General features: G+C 43.1%; 1 protein-coding gene across 1 annotated transcript in view; it reads left to right on the top strand.

Annotated features, from left to right (window-relative positions):
* The first annotated feature begins 7,545 nt into the window (after positions 1–7,545).
* Positions 7,546–26,678, top strand: part of GALNT11 (polypeptide N-acetylgalactosaminyltransferase 11) — a 57,166-nt gene continuing 38,033 nt past the window's right edge. Inside the window, exons 1-7 of the mRNA XM_088446447.1 lie at positions 7,546–7,637; positions 8,009–8,338; positions 13,170–13,293; positions 18,342–18,508; positions 19,126–19,251; positions 19,942–20,191; positions 26,451–26,568. Coding sequence (XP_088302573.1) covers positions 8,047–8,338; positions 13,170–13,293; positions 18,342–18,508; positions 19,126–19,251; positions 19,942–20,191; positions 26,451–26,568 — 1,077 coding nt within the window. The 5' untranslated portion in view covers positions 7,546–7,637; positions 8,009–8,046. The remainder of the gene's footprint in view (positions 7,638–8,008; positions 8,339–13,169; positions 13,294–18,341; positions 18,509–19,125; positions 19,252–19,941; positions 20,192–26,450; positions 26,569–26,678) is intronic.

The following is a 26,678-nucleotide window of genomic DNA, read 5'->3' on the forward strand; positions in this document are numbered from 1 at the left end:
GTGGAAAGTGTCGTGATGGACCAGTACCTGCGATCGTTACCTGCGACTCTGCGCAAGTGGGTGAGCCATGCAGACCCTAAGTCCGCGGACCAGTTGGTCGAGCTGGTGGAGAGGTACGTGGCGGCTGAGGAGCTGATGAGTATGCACCACCGAGCCCCGATGGCGCACCGGCGAACTCCCACAGACACTGGTAAGACTGTTCCAGGGGAGAAGGGTGCTGGGCGGTGGAATGTACCTAAGACTGAGGGTGTAGAACCTGGAGACAGGCCTGCCAGGCCAGGAAGGTTCTTGCCCCGTAAACGACTAGACATTAATATGACTCAGTGTTTCCAATGTGGTGGCTTCGGCCATATTGCCGCTAATTGTTCACTTACAACTGAACCTATGCAATGTGATACTGCTCATGTCTACCGCAGGGCGTCTTTCTTTGCACAGACAGCCTGTACGGCTGACCGGCAGGCTGAGACTGATAAGCACATGTGTGTACTCACTGTAGATGGCAACCGAGTAGAGGCACTGTTAGACTCTGGTAGCTTGGTGACATTTATGAAAGCTGAGCTGGTGAACCCCTTGAGGCATAAGGGGAAAACTGTTGGTGTGACCTGCATACATGGGGATACTCGATATTATGTTACTGCCGAGGTGAACATCGAGACACCATGTGGTTCGGCTATAGTTTCTGTGGGTTTGGTGCATGGTCTGATGTACGATGCAATATTGGGGAGAGACTTTGCTCACTTCTGGAAGTTGTGGGAAAGTCGTTTTGTTCCAGAAGTGAACAACCCCGGTCCATTTGAGAAGGTTGTCGATGTAGTGGAGGAGGGAGTTTCTTCTGAGTCAGAGTTATTCCCTTTTCCTACTATGATTGGCGAACTAGAGAATGCGGAGCGTGACGGTGGCCCGCCAACTGATGTGCCTCCCACTGAGGTGGGAAGTGTTGTTGGGCCAGTGGATCGTCTGCCTGATTTAGAGGTCAGAAGAGAGGTCTTTGCCGTGGAGCAGTTGAATGACCCTACTTTGGTAAAAGCCAGGGAGAATGTAAAAGTAGTTGATGGTAAACCCATAGACCCTGATAGTCCTTTGTCCTATCCCCACATGGCAATGTGTCAGGATTTGTTATATCAGGTGACTAAGAAGGGGGAAGATATTGTGGAACAACTAATAGTTCCCAAAGCCTACAGAAGAACAGTGTTGGATCTGGCCCATGGTCATATAACGGCAGGCCATCTAGGGGTAGAGAAAACCACTGAGCGAATAATGCAGAGGTTTTTCTGGCCCGGGCTTCATAAAGAGGTATCTGACTTTTGCGCATCCTGCCCTGAGTGTCAGTATCATGCTCCCAGACCACATTTTAAGGGTCCACTAGTTCCATTGCCTATTATAGAGGTGCCGATAGTGAGAGAGCACCTGGAACAGGCTCAACAGGCACAGCAGAGGGTATACAACCGCAATGCTCGGTTACGCAGCTTTGCTCCTGGGGACAGAGTGTTAGTGTTGGTTCCCACTGTGGAAAATAAACTTTTGGCTAAATGGCAAGGGCCCTTTGAAATCTTAGAAAGAGTGGGACAGGTCAATTACAAAGTTTACCAGCCGGGGAAAAGAAAGCCGGAACAGATATACCATATAAATCTGTTAAAGCCCTGGAAAGATAGAACGGTACTGTCGGCCGTCCGAGCCCCTCCAGTAAATCCAGGGCCCTTAGTTCCTGAAGTGACAGTGGCAAAAACCCTGTAGGCAATTCAACAACAAGAGGTCAAGGAGTTTCTGATCAGAAATAGGGTGCTGTTCTCTGACGTACCTGGGAAAACCTCGGTCGTTAAACATGACATCATTACTGACCCAGGGGTTAAAGTTAATCTAAAACCCTATAGGTTACCAGAAGCACAAAGAGAATCGGTTTCGAAAGAAATTAAAAATATGCTAGAGTTAGGGGTTATTGAAGAATCACATAGTGAATGGTCAAGTCCCATTGTGTTGATTCCAAAGCCCGACGGGCGTGTGCGTTTCTGCAATGACTTCCGAAAGTTGAACAGTGTTTCAAAATTCGATGCCTACCCGATGCCACAGTGGAGAAGGAGGCATTGGCCGTAAAGTGGGCGTTAGAGGCTCTCAGGTACTACTTGGTTGGAAGAAAGTTCAAATTGACCACTGACCATGCCCCTTTGAAGTGGATGTCCGAAAATAAGGACAGTAATGCGAGAATTATGAGATGGTTCTTGGCGTTACAAACTTTTAAATTTTCAGTGGAACACAGGCCAGGAAGCCAGCTGGCCAATGCAGACGCGTTGTCACGCGTTCATTGTTTGGGGGCTTCAGTTGTTCCGTCCCACAGGTCGAAACAAAGGGGGGGGATATGTGATAGGATCACTGGTAAAGTGGTCTGTGGCAGGTACATTTGTCCCAGATTCCTCTCATGTGTTTTAAACCCCCAGGAGAAAGTCTGCAGTGTAGCAGGCTTGAGTCTCGGCTTTTTTAAAAGCCGGTTTGGGACCTGGGGGTTGTGGGTGAGAGGAGAGGGAGGGCTCCAACCACGGCCACTCCAGGTTTTGGGTCTTGCAGCCTGGTAACAGGCTTGTTAGGGTTTCCACCTGAGAGTGGCCAATATAAGCCTAGTGTGTTTAGGGCTGAGTGTCTCACCTGGGAGAGCAGGCAGGGAGTTTGCTCAGAGACACTTGAAAAACCTATCTGTGAGTGTTGTGCTGTGCCTTTGTTGCTGGTGAGGGCATTAGGCCCTGCCAGGTTCTGGTAGTGAGGGAACCACCTGTGAAATTAGTGCCCCGACAGGGCTAGGATTTATGTTTATGTTTTCTTTATGTTATTTCTGGCATTGTACAATAAAGACTGGCGCCGACTAGCTTGTACTCGCATACAGACTGGTGTGCTGCTTCCCTGCTGCTGTGTGTGTGTGTAAGGAAGGAGTCCCCTACCCAGGAGAGGGAACCCCTAATCTGACTGTGTCACAATATATATATATATATATATATAATATAATATATACAACTAATATTTCAACTACTCTATACAGTTCCTGAAGTCTGTGACAGTGATTAGTTCTTTAAGAGAGGGAAAGAGAGAAGATCACTATCTTTGATGAAAGCTGAAAGAGAATTATATTATACTTCTATTGCTGTGTTGCCTACCACTAATTTGCTAACTTGTTATTTATTGCTAAAGGGCTCTATGAAAATTCTATTATAAGTAACTGATAGACTTATTGATCTGGAAATCCGGTCCTACCTACTGTATAAGTTATACAAGATCAATACAATATTTATATTATAAGTTTCAGGAACACTCTTAAGCGACGAGAGACAGACTCTACTATTTCTTCTGAGCCATTCACCAGCTAAGGATACAGTGAAACATTGTAGTAAGAAGTTAACCAGGGGAAACAAACCCTTCTCTAAAATTGAGATTTACTAACTCTAGTATAGTCAATATTGACTTTGGATACCTAAAACTGTGATTATTGTATTGCATGTGCAGTATATACTGCAAGGGAGAAAGGGGTAGAGCATATTCTTATAATAATCGATAAGGTGGTTTGTGTATACGCTGCATTCTAACAGAAGTTGTGTGATGTCGGTATTGGTGTATTGATCTCTATTGTAATTTAATATTGTATGTTTTATGTCTATTTCACTCTCTACCAAATATATAAATATCCTTTAATTGTACTAGTATAGAGTGGTTACCTACCTGAGAAGGAAGAGTTCTGTATCGTTGTATTTGTGAACCTGCAAAAGAACGAGAGGGTACAACTAACCAGGTATCATTATCAATAAATCTTACCGATCATAACTGTACACCATACTCTTCTAGGTTTCCCCCAAGCTGGCCCAGAATATATTTACATACAAGCTTGGGTGGAGGCACTTTATTAATTCCCCCCAGAGGGTGGGTTACATAACCAAATTAAATTAAGCCAGCCAGCCACCACCTCCCACGCATTTGGAGATGCCAGTGATACTGATTTTTATTATTTGTATTTTAAAAAAATTATTTTTATCCAACACCTCCCTGACATAAATTGTGGCTGTCGGGGAGATTTATCAAATCTTGGAGAACAGATAAATTGGAGAGAGATAAAGTACCAACCAATCAGCTTCTAACTCTCATTTTACAGGTTGTCCTATTAAAATGACAAATAGAAGCTGATCGGTTGGTTCTTTATTTCTCTCCACTTTGTCTCTGTCCAAAATGTGATAAATCTCTCCCTGTGGGGCATATGTATCAAAGCTTGATGTGAGATAAAATTGTGAGATCTATATCACCAACCAATCAGCTTCTAACTTAAATTTTGCAGGCTGTGTTTAAGAAATGATAGTTTGGAGCTGATTGGTTGGTGATATATATTTCACAATTTTATCTCACATCAAGCTTTGATACATATGCCCCTGTATGTGTAATATATTTTTCTAAGGCACCCGCCTTTTCAGCATAATCATAATCTGATCATGTCATTAAAGAAAGATTGGGAGCTTGTGCTTCTGAACTTGAATTCCACTTTGATGGAATCCTTCCTAATTCCCTTCGTTGAAGCCCGCCACACTGGGCACTGCCATCAGCTTCCTATATGCCATTGGTGATCATCTCAAGTGAACATTTCCTGGTTCAGCGATTTTCTTCTTATAGCAGGGACCCAATAAGCTGAGTATCTTGGATCAGGGAACCAATCACTGTGACAGTCCTAGCCATGTGATCACCATGATTGCCTATTTTTCTTGATTATGAACAGAGGTTGGATGACAAACAGTGGCATATTGTGGTGTTCTGTTGCTGTGACATTTCTTAGCTTCCATGAGATGCATGTGCTTGGCATCACTGATCAGCACTGACCTCAAATGTTGCAAGATTATCCTTGTCTGCTTCCCAATCCAACAACAGTTTGTGACCTACTATTGGAAGCCATTGTCCCGATTTTGTACTGTACCTGACTATTCTGTCTTGTCAACAATGGTTGTGGACAAAGCGTACAATTATGGTAGGAAAATCTTGGTCACAAGCAAAAATGAGGGAGGTCACTCTGCCCAGGTAACACATGTAGTAATAGCGTGCAATATTCTGATGGAACCTGGTGGCTAAATGAAATGTCACCAACTGTATATTGGTACAGGGTATTAGTTTTCAGCATAATGTCTCTGTGCACCAGAGTAATGGGTGAGCACATAGCACTCTCTGAGAAATAGAAGTTTCCATAAGTGAAGCCTAGATCCTTGTCAGGAAGCTGGTGGAATACTGTACATAAAACTATAACAGTGACCACATAGAAAATAACATATTATTACCCTAATAATGTAACTAATTTCATCCTGATCTAGTTTCAGGAATTTTTTTTTATCAGTAATGCGATTTTGCAAAGAGTTGCAGTAGAAGTTTATTTAAAATCATCCTGATGTGCTGCCTAAGAAGCATAAGCGACAAACAATATATCCTTTGTAGAAGTGTGAACGTTCCACAGGAATGATTATACTACTTTTATAATGTAAAGCAAAATCAATTCCTGAACCCATATATTAGTAGCAAACCGAGATATAGTTGGGGGCATCACCGGATTTCTATGCCTTTACACTTTGGACACCATGGCCATTTACCATTCACAGGGTACCATTGCAGAACGAGGAATATAGCAAGAGATGTAAAAACCTATGCATTCTTGAAGATAACAAGCAGATTGGGAAATATCTCTCAGATTAGTTGCTAAAGCCATACTTGGTCATCAGAGAATTAAAATGTGACCATTTATTGAATACAGTGTACAAACTTGTAAATACTATAAAAAGAATCAGTGTCGACTGGGGCATGAAGGGCCCTCCAGGGATGCAGTGGTAGGGTCCAACGCTTAAAAGGTGTGGCCAGCCACTAGAATAGGTGTAACCAGCCACCACAGAGGACATGCAAAGAAAAGGGTCCCTTTATAAAGGAGGGGACAAGGGTTTGTGTCAGGACTACCCACTTTGATTGGCTGGAGGGGTCATTTTGGTGTAGTTTCCTTAGAAACAAACCAAGATCCTCCATGATCCTATTCCACCAAGGTACAGAACCGTAGAAAAGGTGGAGGGGCTCTAATGCAGTGATGCCCACCGGGGATTTCCCCTGTACATCTGTGGGCTAGTCTGCCCCTAGAAAAGATACAGACATAGGGATTCATTCTTATAACACCAGAAGATAATCATAACTGGAAGTACCACAGTACAGACTTAATTGCACCACTGGAGTCTAATAATGTGCAGGGACTGACTGAGAAACATTATTCTTCACAATACTATATAGCAAAGGCATGCACAGAAAAGATACAGGGGGTCTATTTACTAAGCAGTGTTAGGAGACAGAGTGAAAAGTGACAAGAAAATGATAAGGTGCCAGCCAATCAGCTCCCAACTGTCATTTTTCAAACACATCCTGTGAGATGACAGTTGGGAGCTGATTGGCTGGCCCATAGGCTTCTACGGGTAACGCCATTAGGAAGATGGCGCTACCCACCGCAACCAAGCCCCAGAGTGCATCGCATTCCGGGGCTTGGTGCATATGAGAAATGCCGTCAAACCCGCATTTTCGGGGTTTGACCGCATTTCTCACCTTCCTGCATCTTGCCCAGTCTTAGGGCCTCATTTATCAACAAGTTTTATCATTCACAATTAGTGATAAAACGTTGCGTAAGATAAATAGTGCTCCAACCAATCAGCTCCCAACTGTCATTTTTCAAACAGATGGCAGCTAGCTGATTGACTGAAGCACTATTATTATACTCCATGAGTTTTACCACTTGTGAATGATAAAACTCGTTGATAAATGAGGCCCTTATTGTCTTCTCAGTTGCTGCCAGTTAACGTAAAATATGCATGCGCAGCAGACATCAGCACTTGCACATACTGTAGTTGTTTAACTTGGTAGGGATAAAGCAATACTACGGCTTCCCTGGTCCCCATTGCTGCGTTAAGACGGTGAAGCTGGCATTGCCTAATTGCCTTGGGATAATGGGGATTGCAGTATGTCTCAGTAAATAGGTTAAGGTCAGGGAAATCACTGATTTCTCTTGTGTTAACCCTTTTCTTCCCTGCTTCAAAAATAGAGCTCTAAGTGACACATGCAAAAGTGTAAAATCTACTCTGATCATAAATCATCAGTAATACTGACAACATCCCCAGCTTAGTTTATCTTGCTCTGCATGCTGCATGCACTTAGCTCTCTCCGTTATACTATATAAAATCTATTCTACATGTAAACAAAACACACAATAATATTCAGCAAGTCTTGGGAATTGCATTAAATTTTCTTCCACTTGTTAAACATTCTAAAACAATTGCATTCAGCACAATAATGTAGCTAAAGTCAAGGGCGGCCATTTTCTTGGAGAGCAAACATCGCTTGAGACTGAACGGATCGTCCCCGGCAATATGTCTCCTCAACGTAGACAAACCCGTTGACAGCAGTCCAGCCTCTATGCCCACTAAACGCCCATCAATGCTTTAGCACATAAGGCCACGCCCACTCAGTGAAATCGCCTCGACTCATACAGCCTGGGGGCTGAGCCCTAGGCACTGACGTCATGGAGGCGGAGGGGCTAAATCTTCTCGTCACCCTGCATTAGAGATCACGGGCAGTCTATCCCCAGACCACTCTGGAAAGGGGCCCAGGTAAGCGGCTGTCTGCAGGGCCCGGACTTCGCAGTGTGTGGGCTGGAAGGGCATTTGATGGTGGTAATGTCTTGGTGGTGGGCCAGTAGTTGCAGTCACAGTATGAGAAGCTGAAGCCCGTTCTGACATCATGTATCCCGGGATGCAGAGACACCTTAGCGCTGGAGACTGAGCAGTGTGACACATGGGCATCTGGGTGCTGCCAGTTAATATGTCAGAGAATGCCAGGTTAATGTGATGCATAGTACAAGCCATTGATTAAGCTGACCTTGCTATATATTTGCAGAATCTTAACTCAGGAATGCAGAAAATTATAATGATTTAGTTTGTTTCAAATTGTGTCTCTTCTCCCCCTCTTCAACCCTTGGCAGGGAATTGAGAATGCACCCTCGACAATGCTAGGGGTACAATGGGCAGTGCCGCTCTCCGCTGTTTCTGCTATGGGTGCCTCTTCACCTCCGTGACCTGGACACTTCTGCTGTTTATTTATTTCAACTTTAGCGAGGAGAGCCAAGGCGTCAGACATGTGCCCATCAAGGGGCTAGAGCCGTACCGACCGCTGCCCAAGAAACCTTACCCCCGCTTCTCCCGGGATTCTGCCCGGCTGCCTGATGGATCCTACAAAGGTCGGGATAGGGATCCGTTCGGGAATCATGTTGGGGACTTTGTGGAAACCAATGGAAATTTCTCGCCAGAAATGGGTAAGCGATAACCTTTCTCCTGCCTGTTTTGCGCTTAGAGATGTTGGTGGTATAAGATGTGGAGAGCAGGCTGGAAAGTGGGTTTGGGGAGACTGTTCTCAAGAATGATCCTTTTAAAACATAGGATGTTCAGGACATTATCTGGCAAAAGTGTGCGGTGACTTGTGGTTTCAGGTTTCGGATGTTATGTGTTTCATGTGGTATAGTTCGAACAGGAGAAATATTCATCAGGGCTTGAAGGATTACTCGATTGAAAATTCCTAATGGATAAAGAGAGTCTGTAGTAATAATGGAATTTGACAGTGTCATGGTCAGTAAATTTAAGAAAAATTAATCCACATCCAACATTGGCTATGACCAACCTGTGTTTTTCACCTTAAAATAATCAGCGGCTCTGCTGGCAGTAGTCCTGGGCACATCCTGTGATCATTTGGCATCGGATAAATGACCTGATTCATACCTGCTTCCAGTTCCCAAAACAAACACTAAAATAAATGCATCCATACTAAGACTTCTGTCTAATGCAATGGTTCTCAACCGGGGGTCCCCGCTGTGACGTTCAAGGGTACGTAAAATGTAAAGTGGGACATCTCAGTGCTATTTAGATACACTGGGAAAGCAGGGTCCTGGGGATCTCTACATCATGTGTCTCATTAGGACCCTGAAAATACAGAAAAATAATGTGACCTGGTCAGATGCTTTCTGACATCGTCCCCCTATGTCAGAACGTGTTGCTATGACATCAGCCTATGATATTGCATGTTAATATGATTGATCAGTTTCTAGATGATTCAAAATAATAAAGTTGTAAAATAAAAAAAAAAGTATTCAGTAAAGAAATTAGTAGGAAAGCACATGTGCCCTGTAGTTTTATTGTCAATCTAAGATCGTTCTTAAATTGTTACATGTGATAAATAGATCTGTGCAATTCAGTCTATCCTTTGTGATACATATGTATATAAATAGCTTATAGCACATTTATTGCTTTTATATATTTTGCTGCCTAAACATTATATCTAATAGTAATTCTATTCATTACAAATGTTGTTTTGCTTTGCAAATATTGTAGGTACAAATAACGCCAATGGGCTGCCAGGGGGTACCGTGTGTAACATTGAGGAACACTGGCCTAAAGCTACAGCTATGTTACTTACAATGTCTTCTGTAAACAATAATAAACGAGCCCTAAATGTATTTTTGCTATACAAGTTTCCTCTGTGGTCGTTACTGTGTGTAAATTTAGTGAGCATGTATTAGAATTGCCTTGTTGTTTTTAGGTTGACCAGATCTCTCCGTCCATCTAATCTGGGTACACACCAGTGGCGGATTTTACCTAGGGGCTGCAGTCTCCCCAGTAAAATCAGCCACTGTGACTGGAGGTGGCTTCCCATTGGAAGCACCACCTGCCAGACACATACAGGATAGGCAGCCCCAGGGGGAGGTGTCTTCTTTCCATAGGACTGCCAGTCTGCACTGCGATCAACAGAGAGCGGCTTCCAGTGGAAGTCGCTGCTCTTGCCTTTCGGGCAGCCCTACACGTCCTCTCGGGGCTGCAGTCAATGCAGCCCCCAGAAGCCAGTGTTATGCACATGCGCCGATCCTGGCGCCTGGCAAATCTATTGCGCTGGCACTGGGAGCCCAGCCGGCCAGACCAGCCAGCAGCAGCCCCCCTCAGATAAGAGGGCAGGATCCGCTGCTGGTACACATGACACGATAATGTAACCATGCTCGCATTGTACACACTGCACGATCCGGTGTACGACGGAGCTATGTGTCATTTCATGCTGCATGTAACCGTATGGTGTCGTCCATTACATCGTCTCTGCTATTGTGTGGAACAGCTAATGGAACGATGCGATGAACGACTGATCTGGCGTACGCACTATACCATGTGTATGATATGTCGTTCTGATCCTCGTCGGAATGATATATCATATGATACATTGTATGATCCATCGTATGGTGTGTACCCAGCTTAAGTTTGTGGCTATTCTTCCTGGAAAATGATGTGGGAAAAACATGGTGGCCATTTTGTAAAATGTTGGGAAAGAAAAATGACTGTGACCTGCTGTACAAGGCTTTGTGTTTTGATGTATACAGTAGCCAATAATTCCATATCAGATGCTTTTTAGTCATGGATAGGTAATTATAGATTGCGCAATTACGTAACAATTTACCCCTCCTATCAATCTGTGATTGGCATATGGGAGGTAATATTAGGCAAAACTTTCTTTCCAGTTCACCCTCCCTCTCTCATGTCACTGCTGGGAATGCTGTTTTCTCATCTAGAGTTTGGGGAGGGCGCGGCTGTAACGGAATCATAAGGTACCACTTCGGTGTACAGTAACAGGGGTATTGAGAATTTCTGTATTTTATAATACAGTGTTTTGAAACCTCTTGACAGGTTATAGAGAATGGACCCCCAATTGCACTATTGCATACTATAGTAGTCTAAAAATAGTTATACAGGCTTACCCAGTCTATTTTATGAGATCTATTTTTATTTACCAGAGTATACCATGAATTTCAGCTAGCTGTGCTTTTTGTGTTACGGCAAGCCTCTCTCAGTAACTGTGTGGCTGCAGGCTTATTAATCATTTTGATGCAGTTTGGCCAATAGGCAAATATGATTATAAAATAGATGTTAGTCTGGCCATTCCCACTGCAGGCATTGTCTCCTATGCAGAGTATGGTATAGAGAAGTAAACCTGCATTAAAAGTGACAGTCTACGTCAGTGGTTCTCAAACGTTTCTTCTGCTGTGACATCCACATACGTGACACAAAATGTTATACAGTATAAAAAATATATTAAAATAAATGTAAATTAAGCTTATTGTACCCTCTTTCACAGCACTGCTGGAAACGCTCTTTTGTCATCTAGAGTTTGGGGAGGGGGTGGTTGTACCGGAACGATGGAGTACCACTTCTTCCATGTACAGTACCAGATGTATGGGGGATTTCTATATGTATTTTATTATACAGTGTTTTCAAACCTCTTGACAGGGAATGGCCCCCCCGGCATGTCTGTGGGTACAATGGGCACTGTCACCGTCTGTATTCTACATGGTAACAGGAGGCATCCTTGGGTGATTTGCCCAATTTGTTGATTGTATCTGCCTGGCAAGCCAGTGGCCTATATACACTACAAAATCGCATCTGATTTGAAGTAATTGGCATCATGTGTGTGCATACCTTTCAATATTCATTATGGGCATTGGGCAAAATACACCACATCCTACTATGCACAAACCCCACCCTTTCCAGAAATACTGCCCCTCCCCTTTAGTATGTAAGCTCTCATGAGCAGGGCCCTCTTCCCTCATGTGCTTCTTCCTGTCATTTACTCCTAACTCCCCACATCAGCACCTAACACTTGGTTGTCTATGCGCTTACTTACAGAAAGTGTTTTGATCACTAATGCAGCAAAGTGTATAAACCATGTCCTTATCATGCATTGTTTGGTACTGTTAATAACTGTTTTCTTGTGTGCACATTTGCTTGTGTACATTCTAAGGTGCTGCGGAACTCTTGTGGCTCTATATAAATAAAGAATATTCATAATACGTTGCACTAAATTTTGCATTGTGCATGCAAAACTGGCATGACCTTGTGGTCCGGTGGCGTGGCTGTGCAGTACAACACTGCATCGGCTGCAGCCCCTAGAAGCCAGGTAGGACTGCCCTAAAGGCAGAGGAGTGATTTCCCACTGGAAGAACACTCTCACTGGCAGTCAGGGTTGATAGTAGATGAATGGTGCCCATTACAGACATGGGATGGGTACGGGATGCCAACGCTCTGGATTCAGTGGTCATAATCCTGGTGCCGGCATCTCGACCAGGTTACAATCCCGACACATCCAGGTAAGCAAGCCTAACCTGACCCCTAATTCTACTCCTCCCTCCCCGCAACCGAAACCTAACCCTCCCCCTAACCCAAGTAATTACTTTCGGGATGCCGGTGGTCGTGATGCCGATGACGGTATTCTGACAAGTGTCGGGATTCCGGTGTCTGCATTCTGAACGCCGGAATCCCAGCGACCGGAAATATGACCGTATCCACAGGCACATCGTGGACAAAAACTGTTCAAATCCCGACAGTGACAGTGCGACAGGTCGAGAATCAGGCGGGCGTTGGTAAGTAACCTACCCCCCACCCCGCTCAACCCTAACCCTCCCGTAGGGGTGCCTAACCCTAACCTCCCCCGCAGGGGTGCTTAAGCCTAACCTTCCCTGGGGGGGGTTGCCAAAGTCCCCCAGGGGGTCCCTAAACCTACCCCCCCATCCCCATAACCGGGCTAAGTGTTATACTTACCCGGCAGAGGACGATCGGGATGGCGGGTAAGCTGGTTTTGCCTTTAAAATGATATCCGCTTTAACAATTCGGGAAGACTTGCAGGAGTATCTGCAGCAGCTGGAAGTCGCAAGCTATTACTTAAGCCCCAGTGTATTCAATTAACAAAGATTGAGAATTTACAATCACTTTTCTATATTGGGTTATTTGTCGTCTGAAGTTTAATAGTCAAAATGGCACTTAACATTTATTTAATACCTCAGCAGGATCTATTTTATAGATAATTCCACCCATAAAATATGTAACCCTGCCCTCTGTAATAGCTGTAACAATCTTAAACTAAATGGAGCTTTCCCTATACGTGTCAGTCTATGTTCTATCAGTGTCCTTGTACACCTCTACACAGCCTCTGTCCACCCATCTTCCTGCTATAAAACTATATATTATAATTTTCATAATGCTCATCATCCCCTGTAGATTCTGTAAGTCTCCCTGGTATGTGTCAGAGCGCAGAGTTCACATTCAGTTACTCTCTTCCAGGAATGATCTTCAATGAACTAGACCAAAATGTGCGGGATGTGGGCTATCAGAAACATGCCTTCAATGTGCTGATCAGCAACAGACTCGGATACCACAGAGACATCCCAGATACAAGGGATCCCAAGTAGGTCTCACGCATGTTCTACTTCAGCTGTAGTTTTAGCAACCCCCCCCCTTCCCAATCGGAGGTCTCAGTCCTCCCAGTGCTGAGTGTACCCCTTCTTCCTACAGTGGAGGAATGAAATAATGCTTTGTGATCGGTTAATATTTCATGTCTCTGTAGAACTCCGTGCACTGCTGAGGATGAGTGGGACTTGCTCATTTCAGTTATGGGGTATCCACAAGGTGAGTCCCACTCACTCTTAGCAGTGATGAGGTTACAGAACTACTATAGCCATACATGTAATAGATCATGTTTGGTCTTTCTTTACCTACAATTATTTCCGAGCACATTTTATCACATTTGTGTAGTGTTTGTGGGATTGATTTATTTATAATTTTTGTTTCCCTTTTTCCCTTCTATATAATTCAAATAATTGTGCAGGAAACAGAAAGGAAAATTCCAAGTTCCCTTGTACAGAAATTATAGCATTGAATAAACGTGGACATTGCTGTGGTTATGGATGTATATAATGTCTCCTTTTGTTTAAGACTAAGCAGAATTGACCCATTGTTCAGTGTTCTGGAAAATAAAGCTGGTGTGGTGTCACATGGTGCCTCCCGGGCTCAGCAGCCTCAGGAAGCCTGTGTGCAGCAGTCACTGTGTATATGAGCCGTAGTGCGACATGAACCTGTCACTTACACCAATGGGACAGGCAGAGCATAACTGAAGGGTTCCTGTGGTAGTTACATTCTGAGCATACATAGCGCCCAGACAACACTGCCCTTAATTAAAATAAAACATTTGTCAAAACTATCCTTCACCACTCCAAGGTTGCAATAAGCCAATGTTCTTTGTAAATACTCATGTGATCTCTATGTGGTCAACTCAGTAAGCTGTGAGGGGACGATTTGCTGTTGCAACGACATAGAAAGGCCAACAACAGCAGCTGATCTCGCCCACCCTCCCTACAGCCCGGACCTGCAGTTATTTGCACGCATCCTTTTGGGGCTGCACATAAAAAGTTGCAAGTTCGCAAACTATCGTTAATGCAGCATATGGCTGCACTTGCTTGCGTGATGAGCCGCCTTGTGGCTAATTGAATCGGCCCCTATGACTTAGTCATATGTCTTCGTGGTGGGCAAGCTCCGTTTCCAACATATACAGTGTGAGCAAAGGCCAAGGATGCAGAGCATTGCAGCAGAGGCTCCAGTTTAGAGCAATTCTAGGTCTCCCCACTTGGTTGACGTTCTAGATGCCACTATCTTGGTTACAAGTCACTCAGCTGAGTTTTTTTTTTTAATATCTATCTACTATACACATACAAAAATACAGGAGGCACTGTATAGTGCTCGCAGCGACATTTAGGAGATACCACTCTCCTTTTCCTTTTCAGGGCTATAGATATATATCTCGTGTAAATTCTGCTTATTACACAGCCCTTTGCAGATAGAATGTTTCATTCTCCTTCTCCTTCACCTGCCCTGTAAAGTTTGCTCTTATAAATCCTGTAGTACGTGATCAGTCACTCAAATGTACCTTACCTGCATGTTTTTGGACTCTAGGAGAAACCCATTGCAATCAATGGAAACCCTCGCCACCACGGGGAGAGCATTGAAACTGCACTCAGATAGTGCCCTGCTTGGAGTAGTAGCCATGATTCCAATGCTAACTAGCAAACTGAGGTCCCTAAAGTCCTGATAGATGGATATCCCACCCACAGCACCTCTGGCACAGCCTTATACTAAGAACCAAAGTCTCTCTCAACTGGTAAAGGCCCCTTTTAGAAGCATATACTGTATGGACAGTGATGTGTATGCATTACCTTGCACTTAATATATGATCAACGGAGACCACAGATGCAGAACATTTAGCGGAGGCTCCAGTTTCGGGCAACTACAGGTCTCACCACTTGGTTGACATCCTAGATTCTACTATTTTTTTTTTTTCTTTTTGCAAGTCTCACATCTAAATATAAATGATACATACAGGTATAGCGCACTAAACATACAGAGATAATGTAATGAGGAGATACTGACTTTCCTCCAGCACATACATGTGAGGGAAACCATTGTTTGCAAGAATAATCATATTAGGCAGCTTTCTCTCACAGTAAAACCTTTATGAAATCAGAAAATGCCCCATAAGTCATGTAATGGGACAGATAGAGAGATGAACGTACTGTATGTCAGTTTGCGGAGCTTGTTCCATCTAGATAAGTACTGCACATGCTCACAAAGCACTATGCAGACTCAGCGCAGTTTCTGATCAGATGGGCAGCACTGCCCACATTGGCCATGCAAACCAGCACCTACGCCTGTTAGGGGGCCTAGTGTATAAAGCAGGTACATGTACCTGATGACTAGAAGTAATCCAGGTGCCTATGCTGCACACACCGAGGTGACCACATACTGAGACATGTGCAGGAGAATAGAAGTCGCTTTTCCACTCTTCCATTTAGTAATGAGCACCTGATTTACTTCTGACTGTGCACCAGCCCCAATGTTTGTATTTATACTTCTCTCACGACCACTAGAGATGGTGGATGTGAGACCCTAAGTAAGATCCATGTGCTTATTATGAGTGTTTGCCTGAGAAAAAGCAGAGTTGATTACTTTTTAGGTTTTAAATGTGTGTGTATACAGATAGATAGATAGATATGTATATCTATCCTGTATTGAATGTATAATGGACAGTGAACCCACCTGTGCAGTAAGATGGTAACCATGCTGTGATTGGGCTGTTGTTGTGGAGTGTCAGCTCTCACGAGCAGGGTTCCCGCTATCCCCTGTCTCATGTCTGCTCTGTTCTGGTTTTTTTATGTGTGAGTTGTATTTAGTACAATGTGTAAGTCCGTCGCTGAGCCGTTTTGTGCCATCTTGGATATAAATGATAGTACAAGGAAACTCCAACACATGAACTCTCGGCAACAAAGGAGGAGCAGGACATGTCTGCAAATATTAGCCCTCTGCGTGCATGAGAGAAAACGTGTATATGCCCCCATATGTAGGTTAGTATGTATATTTGAAAGAGGACCACCCCATCCCCCCCCTTGTTATGATACTGACGTCATCAACAGTGCACACATGCAGCAGCCCTATCTCATTTGCAAAGGACAGCTCTGAAAACATGCGTATTATGCTGCCAGCCAACTCTACGCAGCACGCAAGTCCATTAACCTGCCCTCTCTGCTCTAGGCATGCGAAGGACCTGTCACCATCCAGTTACGCCCCCAGTCTCTAGGGTAGATGATGCATATGACCCTGCATCTACCCTACTTGAGAGAATGCACAGTGAAAGAACCAGCAAGCAGACGGGCGTTTAAAAGTGCATTGGCCCCAAAGTCTCAACACATAATTTATTCCTTTACTTGACAGCATTTTGGGGTGGAATAAAATCTGCATGAAGATTGTGTATCCCAGAGTGTGTACACTGGATGTTACACACATGGTGGTCAGGTCTGCTAGCCTTTTTCCTTACAGAGCCCACTCTGTGGGTCAGTGTCAGGGGTGTATGGTAGTGCTTTCCTGCTTATTTCATGTATAACAGCTGAGCATCACATGGCAGCAGAAACATGGTCACCCCTAAATAAACTATACATCCGTGCCGGCCAGCTGCTTTTGCTGATGAAATGTTACCGAAACGGCTACAGACTATTTTTGGTCTGATCTCGCCCCTTACATTACATTTATATAGCAGGCAGAGTGCACTACCACTATAGGAGCACTATGCTCCTGCATTCTTCTTGGTCCTACCCCCACACAGAACAGTCTGTATGCTTATGGTAAACGTAACTAGCAGTGAGGGGATCATGAAGTTTGTGGAGAGAGTCCATTAAAGGGTAATGTAAGAAGTGTGTCACATGTATCGTAGAGTGCTGAAAGAAGTATTGTGACGACATGGGACCTGTGTAATTAAGGGTCTATGTACTAAAGCTTGATGAGAGATATAAAATTATGAGAGAAAAAGTATTCACCAAACACCGCTTGTAAAATGTAAGTTAGAAGCTGATTGGTTAGTGCTTTATCTCTCACAATTTTCTCTCTCTCTCTCCAGTTTTTGATAAATAACCCCCTTAGGGAGGAGAAATGATGGTGAAAAGCTTCATATTATCAATAATTATAATGTACAGTGTAATATAACTTGCTGGCTTTATGATTTCTGATGGGCACACACATGATAGATAGATATCTATCTAATTTATATTAAAAAAATTGCAACAGTGGACTTAAGTGTACTTATTGGATAATGATAATATACTTACTGTAGAAACTATAAACCTTGTATAGTCCCCCGCTCCCCTTTACATAATATTTTGATGTCTATGATCTATCAACAAAACAAGTGAATGAAGTTATCTGTAAACATGGCTGAAAGATGCAAATATGCACTAAATCAATCAGAGCTTTGCTTACATTGTCTAGTTTTGCATTATACGGATAATAGAGAATCGCTGATTTTTTGCAATAGGCTTCAGCAGAATAACCACCAGAGACTCCAGGAACACAATAAATTGGCAAATTAATTTGCGTTAAAGTTTCCACCATCCTTGCTAAGGGTTTCTTCTATTCCCCTCTGAGATCTGCACTTTGAAGTGTACACATTGCTTAAAGATTGTAGTGGAAGCTATTTTGTGGGTTTAAACAGCATTCCTCAGGTGCAGCCTGTGACCTACTGTCCTCAAGGAATAACTGTGTGATGCACTAATTCATAGTGGAATGACTGGCTGCACTCTGATGAAAATTGGTGTAAACCACAAAGTGGCTCCCTCTGCTGGTTGGAAGCGGTGGGTACAAGGTACCAATAAACTAGCCAAGGTATTTTCAGCTGCCACCTCCTCTTTAGGCATCATGCAAGTTATTGGGTGTCACAATCTTGGATGTCATTAGTTCAATCGATTATAGCGGGTAAGTAAGGTATTGAATGCTCATTAACCATATACATCCTGGGCATTGAGAAAAACATCTACATTTTTATAGGCAACGTGAATATATTTCAGTACCAAATAACGTTTGTGCTAGGAGTCTTACATGAACTGATTGTCTATATCTTTTACCTAATGGCGTTGGCAGGTGTGCTAAGAAGACCTACCCCTCAGAACTGCCCCTCGCCAGCATCGTGATTTGTTTTTACAATGAAGCCTTATCTGCTCTGCTGAGAACCGTTCATAGTGTGTTAGATCGCACACCAGCCAGTCTGCTCCAAGAAATCATACTGGTGGATGATAACAGTGAACTAGGTGAGTGCCTATCATGACCTTTATAACTTCAGCTTCACTGATTGGGATTGGCGTTAATAATGTATTGGCACTTCAGACCCTATTTGTGTCAATATCTTCTATGAGACGTCATTGCAGCAGCAATTGCGGGCCGTACAGGCTGTATCACAGTCTTTACTCTAAGACAGGCCCAATGGTCAATGACGATATTCCAGTCAAATTCTCTAGCATCATTAGTGGGCATGTTTGTGAATGCAGTGGGAAGATGGGCACCACTGATCTGGGTGCCTATACAGCTATGTGTGTGGTTGATACTGATGCTTGTGCTTGGACTGAATAACAGGCCCAGCCCATGTGTGGGTGGCATACACTCTTATATTGTGCTGCGGTTCTCATGAACTTGCCTTTTATACTGCTTCAGTTAGTCCCGCTATCTACTTCAGTTGAACAATTGTATATTTGTTTTCTATAGAAAATAGCCCACCTAACCAGTACCGGGGACTTCCTGTGATTAGAGATGTCCGTGACCTTGCTGATGCTCTCCGCAATGGCCATGGCTTTGCTCTGCGGGAAATGCACAAACCTAATGTGTAGGATGATAGACTCTGTAAGGTTTTAATCATTTATTTTCCTTGCAGATGATTTGAAGAAGGGACTAGATGACTATATTCAGGAAAATCTCCCGAAAAAGGTCAAAGTGGTGAGAAACAAGCAGAGGGAGGGCCTGATTCGCGGACGGATGGTGGGAGCATCTCATGCTACTGGTAAACCTGATAAAGCACACATTATGCATGTGACTCAAGGAGCCCAAATTAGAATTGCAATTTTCTAAGTGCCAACCACTTGCTAGCTCATAACCTACTGATCGCGAATCACTGCGAAAGATCAAAATGCGTTCGCTCGCTGTGCATAGACAGCCCAGCAGAGTGAGTGACAGGAGAAGCCTTTTGTGGGTGGTGACAGGAGCTGGCCACTAGAAACAAGGGAGTGGAGGTACGAACGCAGGCATGCCTGAGCGTCCTAACGCCGTTTTAGAGGCGTGCATAATTTAGAGGGAGCGTCATGGTACACGTCACCTGGCTGGTTTTTACACTGAAGTGATCGCAGTACTTTCGGCAGGGTATAGTCAAACACAAGCACTGCGATAGCATCCGATGTTACCCGATGTACTGATGGATGCATACACTTCCTGGAGATGACGTGCGCAAGTGGGCGTCTTAAGACATGCCGGTGGGCGTCTGCATACACTATGCGATCACACTCTAAGACATAGTGGGCGTGCTAATGCCTTGCTGTGCGATCGATTTGCCGACGCAATTTGCATACACATCGTGCGAGCGAACGCATCTAGCGAGCGCATCTGAATCGGCTCCCAAGTTCCTTTTAAGTATAGATCAGATCTGTTTGTGGCTTATTTCTGTGCACATTCTTTACTGCCCCTCGTGTGCTTACAGGTGATGTGCTCATCTTCCTGGACAGTCACTGCGAGGTGAATGAGATGTGGTTACAGCCTCTACTTACTCCCATCAAGGAAAATCCCAAGACTGTGGTGTGTCCAGTCATCGATATCATCAGCGCTGACACACTGATGTACAGCTCCTCCCCTGTTGTACGTGGGGGGTTTAACTGGGGTCTCCATTTTAAGTGGGATCCGGTGCCTCTATCAGAATTAGGAGGACCTGATGGATTCACTGCTCCGTTTAGGTAAAGGAAGTTAGTTTGATGTACAGTGTTTGTATTAATAACATGCATTAGTGATTATTTAATTGTGATTGACGGGTGTATATATCTATTTTTAACAGGAATGGAACTTGTATATAAAATTAGTATTACAAAGCATTTTACATGATATCGTTAGCATCTGTGTCCCCTTTTTCTTATAGAACGTAAGGTGTTTGGTTTGAATGTATTTATACTTGTTATGTAGCTGAAGGTGGTCAATAGAGGTGCTGTGTGACGTGATCATAGTCCAGCTTGGCCATACATAGTGTTAGTATACCTGCTGACATTAGCTATTTGTTATCCGATGCTAATAAATGAAGGCTGGTGTGCACGGGAAGAACAGTTACTCCCCTACAATCTGTTTTCCAATCAATTGTATTTCTGAAAAGTTAATGACACTTCTCTGTTTCTTGATTGTTATTATGAAGGCTAACTCTCTAACAGCTGCTTGGCATAAAAATACTTATGGTTAGAATAATATAACCCTGGTCCTTGTATTTTCTTGTATTGCATAAAATAAAAAATAATGCAATGAAGTTGTTGTAAATAAATAGTTAAGGTTGATGTTGTTTGTATCCTAAATTTAATGAAATGGATTTATTCGCCATGCCAATAATGCACAAAGCTTAAAAGTGATCTGCCAAAAGCGCTTTATACTGTACATGTGCAGTGTTACCACTTTCTACACCATCTGAGTAATAACACATGTACTGTTACTGGGAGGAGGTCTGGTGTTGCACGAGGTCCTCATGTTATCATGCACCAGATTGCTCAAGGTATTGAAATGACCACGCCACTATCTGCTTGTGCTCCAACCTTTTAACAGGGTTGTCATTGGTAACCGCTGTCGGCTTATCCTTCAGACTGACCAGAATCCTAGACTGAATTGCAGTAGACTAGGTAATTGCAGCTCAACACTGTTAAAAGGATATTATTTTTTCAAAACTTTATCTATTGGTAGTCAAACAGAGCAATCACATCATATAAGAGGATGAAAACCTAAACTGTAAAAGAAAATTTAGACAGAAAAACAACCTAGAACAACGTAATGCAGGTCAGGATACCAATGACTGTATTCTTTACAGACCATTTTTATTGGGGTAATAGGGAAAAGGAGGGGTGGCATAGCGAACCGCATGGAATGGAGAGCTGAAGGCATCATTTATATAGAAATCCTTGCACATCGGGACTTGTACATTACGTAGTCCGCTCTCCTAGCTGCCAGGTTACTCCAGCAAGCCATGGGCTCAGCATCTGCTCCCTTAATTGTAGATAAAGCTTACTGTTATCCCTTCCGTATATGTAGCTCACCCTTGTTACGTCACTCACAAAATGATGTCATGATCAAATTAAGCAGGAATAGCTTTGATCTACCGCAGTTCTGATCTGCATGGCAATGCCTGTACAGCTTACGCTTCTCGCACGTCCAGACTGGTGTTTGTACATTACATACATACATACATAATGTACAGTTAGACTATGAAAGTGTTTTCATCTAGTGAGGCAGAACAACGTACACACCATTATTATGGCATTCTTGTCATAACTGCTTTTGTACTGTGTCCCAGATTAGAAGGGCCTGGAAATGAGCTCTCACAGGCTGCCGGCCAGCGAGCCTCAGAGCCGACTCCTGGCATGGATGCTCTGTAATGTGAATACATGACCTGGCTTTCTGTAACAGCCTTCAATCTGAAGGATTAATTTGACCAAGAAAAGGATAGTATTTAAATCTTATTAGCTGGACTGGTTTTTGGAAAATATTCTGTGGCTGTGCTGGCCGCATATCTGTAATGCTATAGATTCAGTAATGCAATATGGAAGTGATTTTTAACTTTCCAGATCTGTGATGTGCACAAAGCAAAACAAAAAAAATAAATCCTCATCGCCAGACACTGGGAGCTGCCATCTGTTCTCTGTCCACCTCCCTGATTCACATTTATTATATGAATATTTATCATCTAAAAAACAAACAAATCTACGTTGTATCTCCTATATTGCTGATCATCTGTCGGCTCTCTCTGTATCACTATTTGGTAATGTAACAAGTGAAATATGCAAACGATTTGCTAAAAGCTGTTGGTTTTGCAGCCAATCGGCAGGAAAGTTCAAGCACAGAAGGACACAGTACGGTTATTTGGGGACTGCAGATTATACAGGTGCATAGAGTGTTACACCTCGCATAAGGAGCACCTGTGGGTGGTTGTTGGGATGTGCTTTTTTAGTTCTTCCTATATGTCTGTAAAATCTGATGTACAGATGTGTCCTGATTCACCTGTTTTTGGGCCACATGGCGCTAGAGACTTGGTGCGACTTAGATGCTCCGCCATGTAATTCATGTACTTTTTCTGAATTTTGCATCGTATTGGCACAGTAGATTAGCACTTTTATTGCAAAGGAATTGGTATAAAGTCGCAGATTAAGTATAAGGATGTATGGTGCGGGTCACTTGGCGTAGCTAACAGGGCTATTTGGTGCGATTCAAACATAGGTGCATGTGGACACATTGTACTTTTTTTTTTTTTTTTTTGGTAGTGTACCAAGATCACTCTTATAACTTACATTTTGGTGATGGGATATTGAGGCTGTATTTATTACATGCATGATCCTATATTTCCATGCCTTTTTATATTTGCATTTCTAGTGTCTGTAAGTTGCAGAAAAAGCAATCTCCTAGCCAGTATAGTCATGAATGAATGTTTTTGGTGCTATGTAAAGGCCTATACATGGCTATATATACATTGCGCATTTGCAGAAAAGGAGAGCGAGCGACTGCTGGTAAACCTGTCCTGTCTTCTGAATTAAAAACAAAGTCTGACTGTATCCTTACCGCCAGGGTCACATACTTTCTATGTCTTTCATATGGGTATAAAAACTCTTGCTTTATAAAGTGGATTTCCAGGAAGAAATGCGATAAATCACTTTAATTTTAGGTATGTTCTGCATACATCATACATAGTGGTGAACTAATTACCTACAATAAGCCTCAGGCATTGCAATTCTGAACATGTTGTAGAGCCAAATGGCAAAAGGTTTAAAGGATATTTTGACAAAGATTGAAGTGACCCTGGTAGATTGTTCCCAGGTGTATGGTAGGAGAGGTTCTGGTATAAAAGAGAAACCAGAATTAGATACAATGTCTAGATAGACACCAGATGTTAGACAGGCAATAGGTCGACGGGGACAAAAAGTCGACATGGAAGAAGGTTGACAGGGTCAAAAGATCTATACAAAAATGGTTGAGACGCACAAATGGTAACACATTTATTTTTTTCTATCCCTAATCTTCACCCTAACCACCCCCCCCCCCCCCTCCTCCCGGTGCCTGACCCTAACCATTGGAGTAGGTGCCTGACCGTAACCATCCCTTCTAGTGCCTAACCCTCCCTCCTGGTGCCTAACCGTTGGTGTAGGTGCCTGACCCTAAGAAAACAATATATAAAAAATTGTGTTGACCATTTGTGTTGACCTTTTGTCCCTGTCAACCTATTGCCTGTCTTAAGCTGTGTACACACTGAACAGATCTATCTGCAGATCGAGCGATCTGCAGATGATGGTTGGTCATACACACTGAACAACAATCATCTGTGTTGGATGGGGGTGGGTCCCGCTGGCTGGGGGCATGTCGCGCCCCCCTGCTCACGGCTGCCGCTGCAAGTGTACGGGCGGTCTGCTGACTGCCTGTCCACACAGCACGATGCCCCAATAAATCTGCAGATATATTGGGCCTCGGCTATGCAGCACAGCCGACACGATATGTCTGTGAACGACATCGTTCACTGACCGACGGGCACCCGTTATAATGGGTTATCCGTTGATCGGCCAATATATCTGCCAGTGTGTACCCAGCATAACATCTGCTGTCTTTCTAAACATTGTCTATCTAATTAATTACTGGCTTCTGGAAGTAGATCTAAGGTGGTAAGTGCTTTAAGCTGCTGGATAATAGTTATGTTTAGGGAATTGGGTAGCTTGTCCAGTAAGTATTAGAAGAGCAATTAGGCAATTTGAACTTTACAGCTAAACACAGACGCCCTGGATACAATAGTGGGATCTCCTAGTTCTATACAAACAAGATTGCAGTTTGTGCTGTAAAGAATGTCCTACTTGCTAAGGAGCATTTGGGGTGGGGGCTGTACCCAATAGTCATGTGCTTTCTGATCATTGGAGTTGGGCAGAGTCCATTATATTAGAACAAGCTTCGTTTCACAAACTCCTGCATGTCAGGGTGTCTATATGCAAAAGAAACAAAAAGCTAGGATCAAACCTACATTCGGATACAGATATTCGATAAATGTTGGCATTTGCTCTGATCTGTAAATTGGGGAACTAACCTGTTTAGGCTGTCTGATAACCTGGAGACCGTTATGCATTAGCCAATGTTTTACCTGAGCGCAGTCAGATTGCAGTACATTTGTAGCATAAGAGACAGTTGCGCTGAATGCAGCTAGTATCATGCACATGCATATACAGATAGGTCATTTATAGACTAGTTAGGTCATTTCTAAATACAGAAAACATTAACTGCCCAACACCAAATCCTAGCAAAGCTGTACAAGTGACATCTAAGTGGCTGTAGCCAGAGATTAACCCAAAGCTGATTCTTCCGGTAAAATCAGGATTAAACCACTTAAGTGCTTGCGTTTCTTTAGCTGGGCACCAAACTTTGCTTAACTGTATAGTGTGGTCCACAACGTCACACGCATTGGTGAGATCTTCTGTGGAATGCTTTGGATGAAAGCCAGACAAATGGACTGAACAAATGTTGTTCTGTAAAATATACTGCTTTGGGAATTAGTACATTTCCCAATGACTTTAGATCATATAGTCTGTAAAGAAATAGGGACCTGATTGCATAAATTTCGGAATGCCGATATTTTCTCAGATCTAGCGATTTGGTTTCTATTGCGCATGTGCAGTGTTTTTGCAATTCATTTATGTTCGTACAGATGAACCACTTGCAAAGTGAGGGACAGTCAGCGTTTGGGATGGTAAGCAAAACGCAGGTGTGTCGGGACTGTTTAAACGCTATTTCATGGGCGTGCATAAATTGGCCATTTCGATCTCCTCCGCAGCATGAGAGCTCTCTGCATGTCAGAGGAGCTGTAGTGTTTGAAGCTGGTCAGACTTCACTTACATGCTGCGTGACTGCCCGATGTGTGTCGATGGTACCGATGTTTGCCCTGCTGCACGTCATCGTATACATATGAGAGGACAGCAGTGGGTGTCCCAATGCTTGGCTGTGCTTTGGAAGGCATTAGCATATTTTAGCATCTGCAATCCGTGAGCGAATGCAGTTGCGATTACATAAGCGTAAATCTCAGAATCAGGCCCTAGGCCTGTAGTTTGAAATAAAGTTTCTGTCACCACTTTCGTGGATAAAGATGACCAGGCGTTTTCTATGCCTTGGAATTTTGAGTACGTATTAAAATTAGAGGATGTAGAACTACACATCCCATCATGCCCTTCCACAGTTTTACAATAAGGGCATTCTAAAACTGTGGCAGGGCATACTGGGATGTGTAGTTCCACAGCAGCTGGAGGGGCGCATGTTGAATACCCCTCGTGTAGGGGCTACAACTGGTCAGACCCACATCATGAATGTGAATTTGTGATTATATTTTGATGAGTAATGTGCTTTATTGTCATTGTGTTCAAACCGGGCCGGTGAATTCTGGTTACGGTTATGGGTCACCAATATATAGATAGCACGCACTGCACAATATTAAATGAATGCAGTTTTATAGCACTAGCATTGTGGATGTTAGTGGTCCTTGATAGTGAGAGGCTTACGCTATTCGTGTCCTTACAGAGTTTTGCAGGACTAGAAACAAGAATTGTCAGCATAAAATTGGGCTTTAACTTCTTGTATTTGCCTAGGTGTGTATATAAATCTTTAAGTTATTATGTGATGTCGTCCAAATCAATCTAGTGGAAGGCCGAAAAAATACGCAAAACAAATAAATATATATATATATATATATAATTATAATATAATATAAATTTATTTCTCTATCTATATCTCTCTCCTACATAATCATTTTATGGAAAGTGGGTGTGATTAGAAGGAATTCCGGGGAGGTGAGCCCCTTGTGCTCTGTCCCTGTAGGATGGAGGAGGAGAATTGCAGTTTTAGAAAATCTGAAAATACTCACATGCAGAATCTGGGTCTGATATCAATTTGTGTCATCAAGACCATTTCATTTTATCCTAACCTTGTTCATCAGAGTTATTCTAATTGCAGGTCTCCTACTATGGCTGGAGGTCTCTTTGCCATGGACAGAGAATTCTTTAACACACTGGGGCAATATGACAGCGGTATGGACATCTGGGGTGGAGAAAATCTGGAAATATCATTCAGGGTAAATTGATATTATTTATTATTATTATTATTATCATTATTATTATTATTATTATTATTATTATTATTATTATTATTATATTAGGGATGTGCAGGCTCGGTTCTACTCGG

The sequence above is a fragment of the Taudactylus pleione genome, unplaced genomic scaffold, assembly GCF_031769625.1.
Source record: "Taudactylus pleione unplaced genomic scaffold, aTauple2 ptg000398l, whole genome shotgun sequence".
NCBI lineage: Eukaryota > Metazoa > Chordata > Amphibia > Anura > Myobatrachidae > Taudactylus > Taudactylus pleione.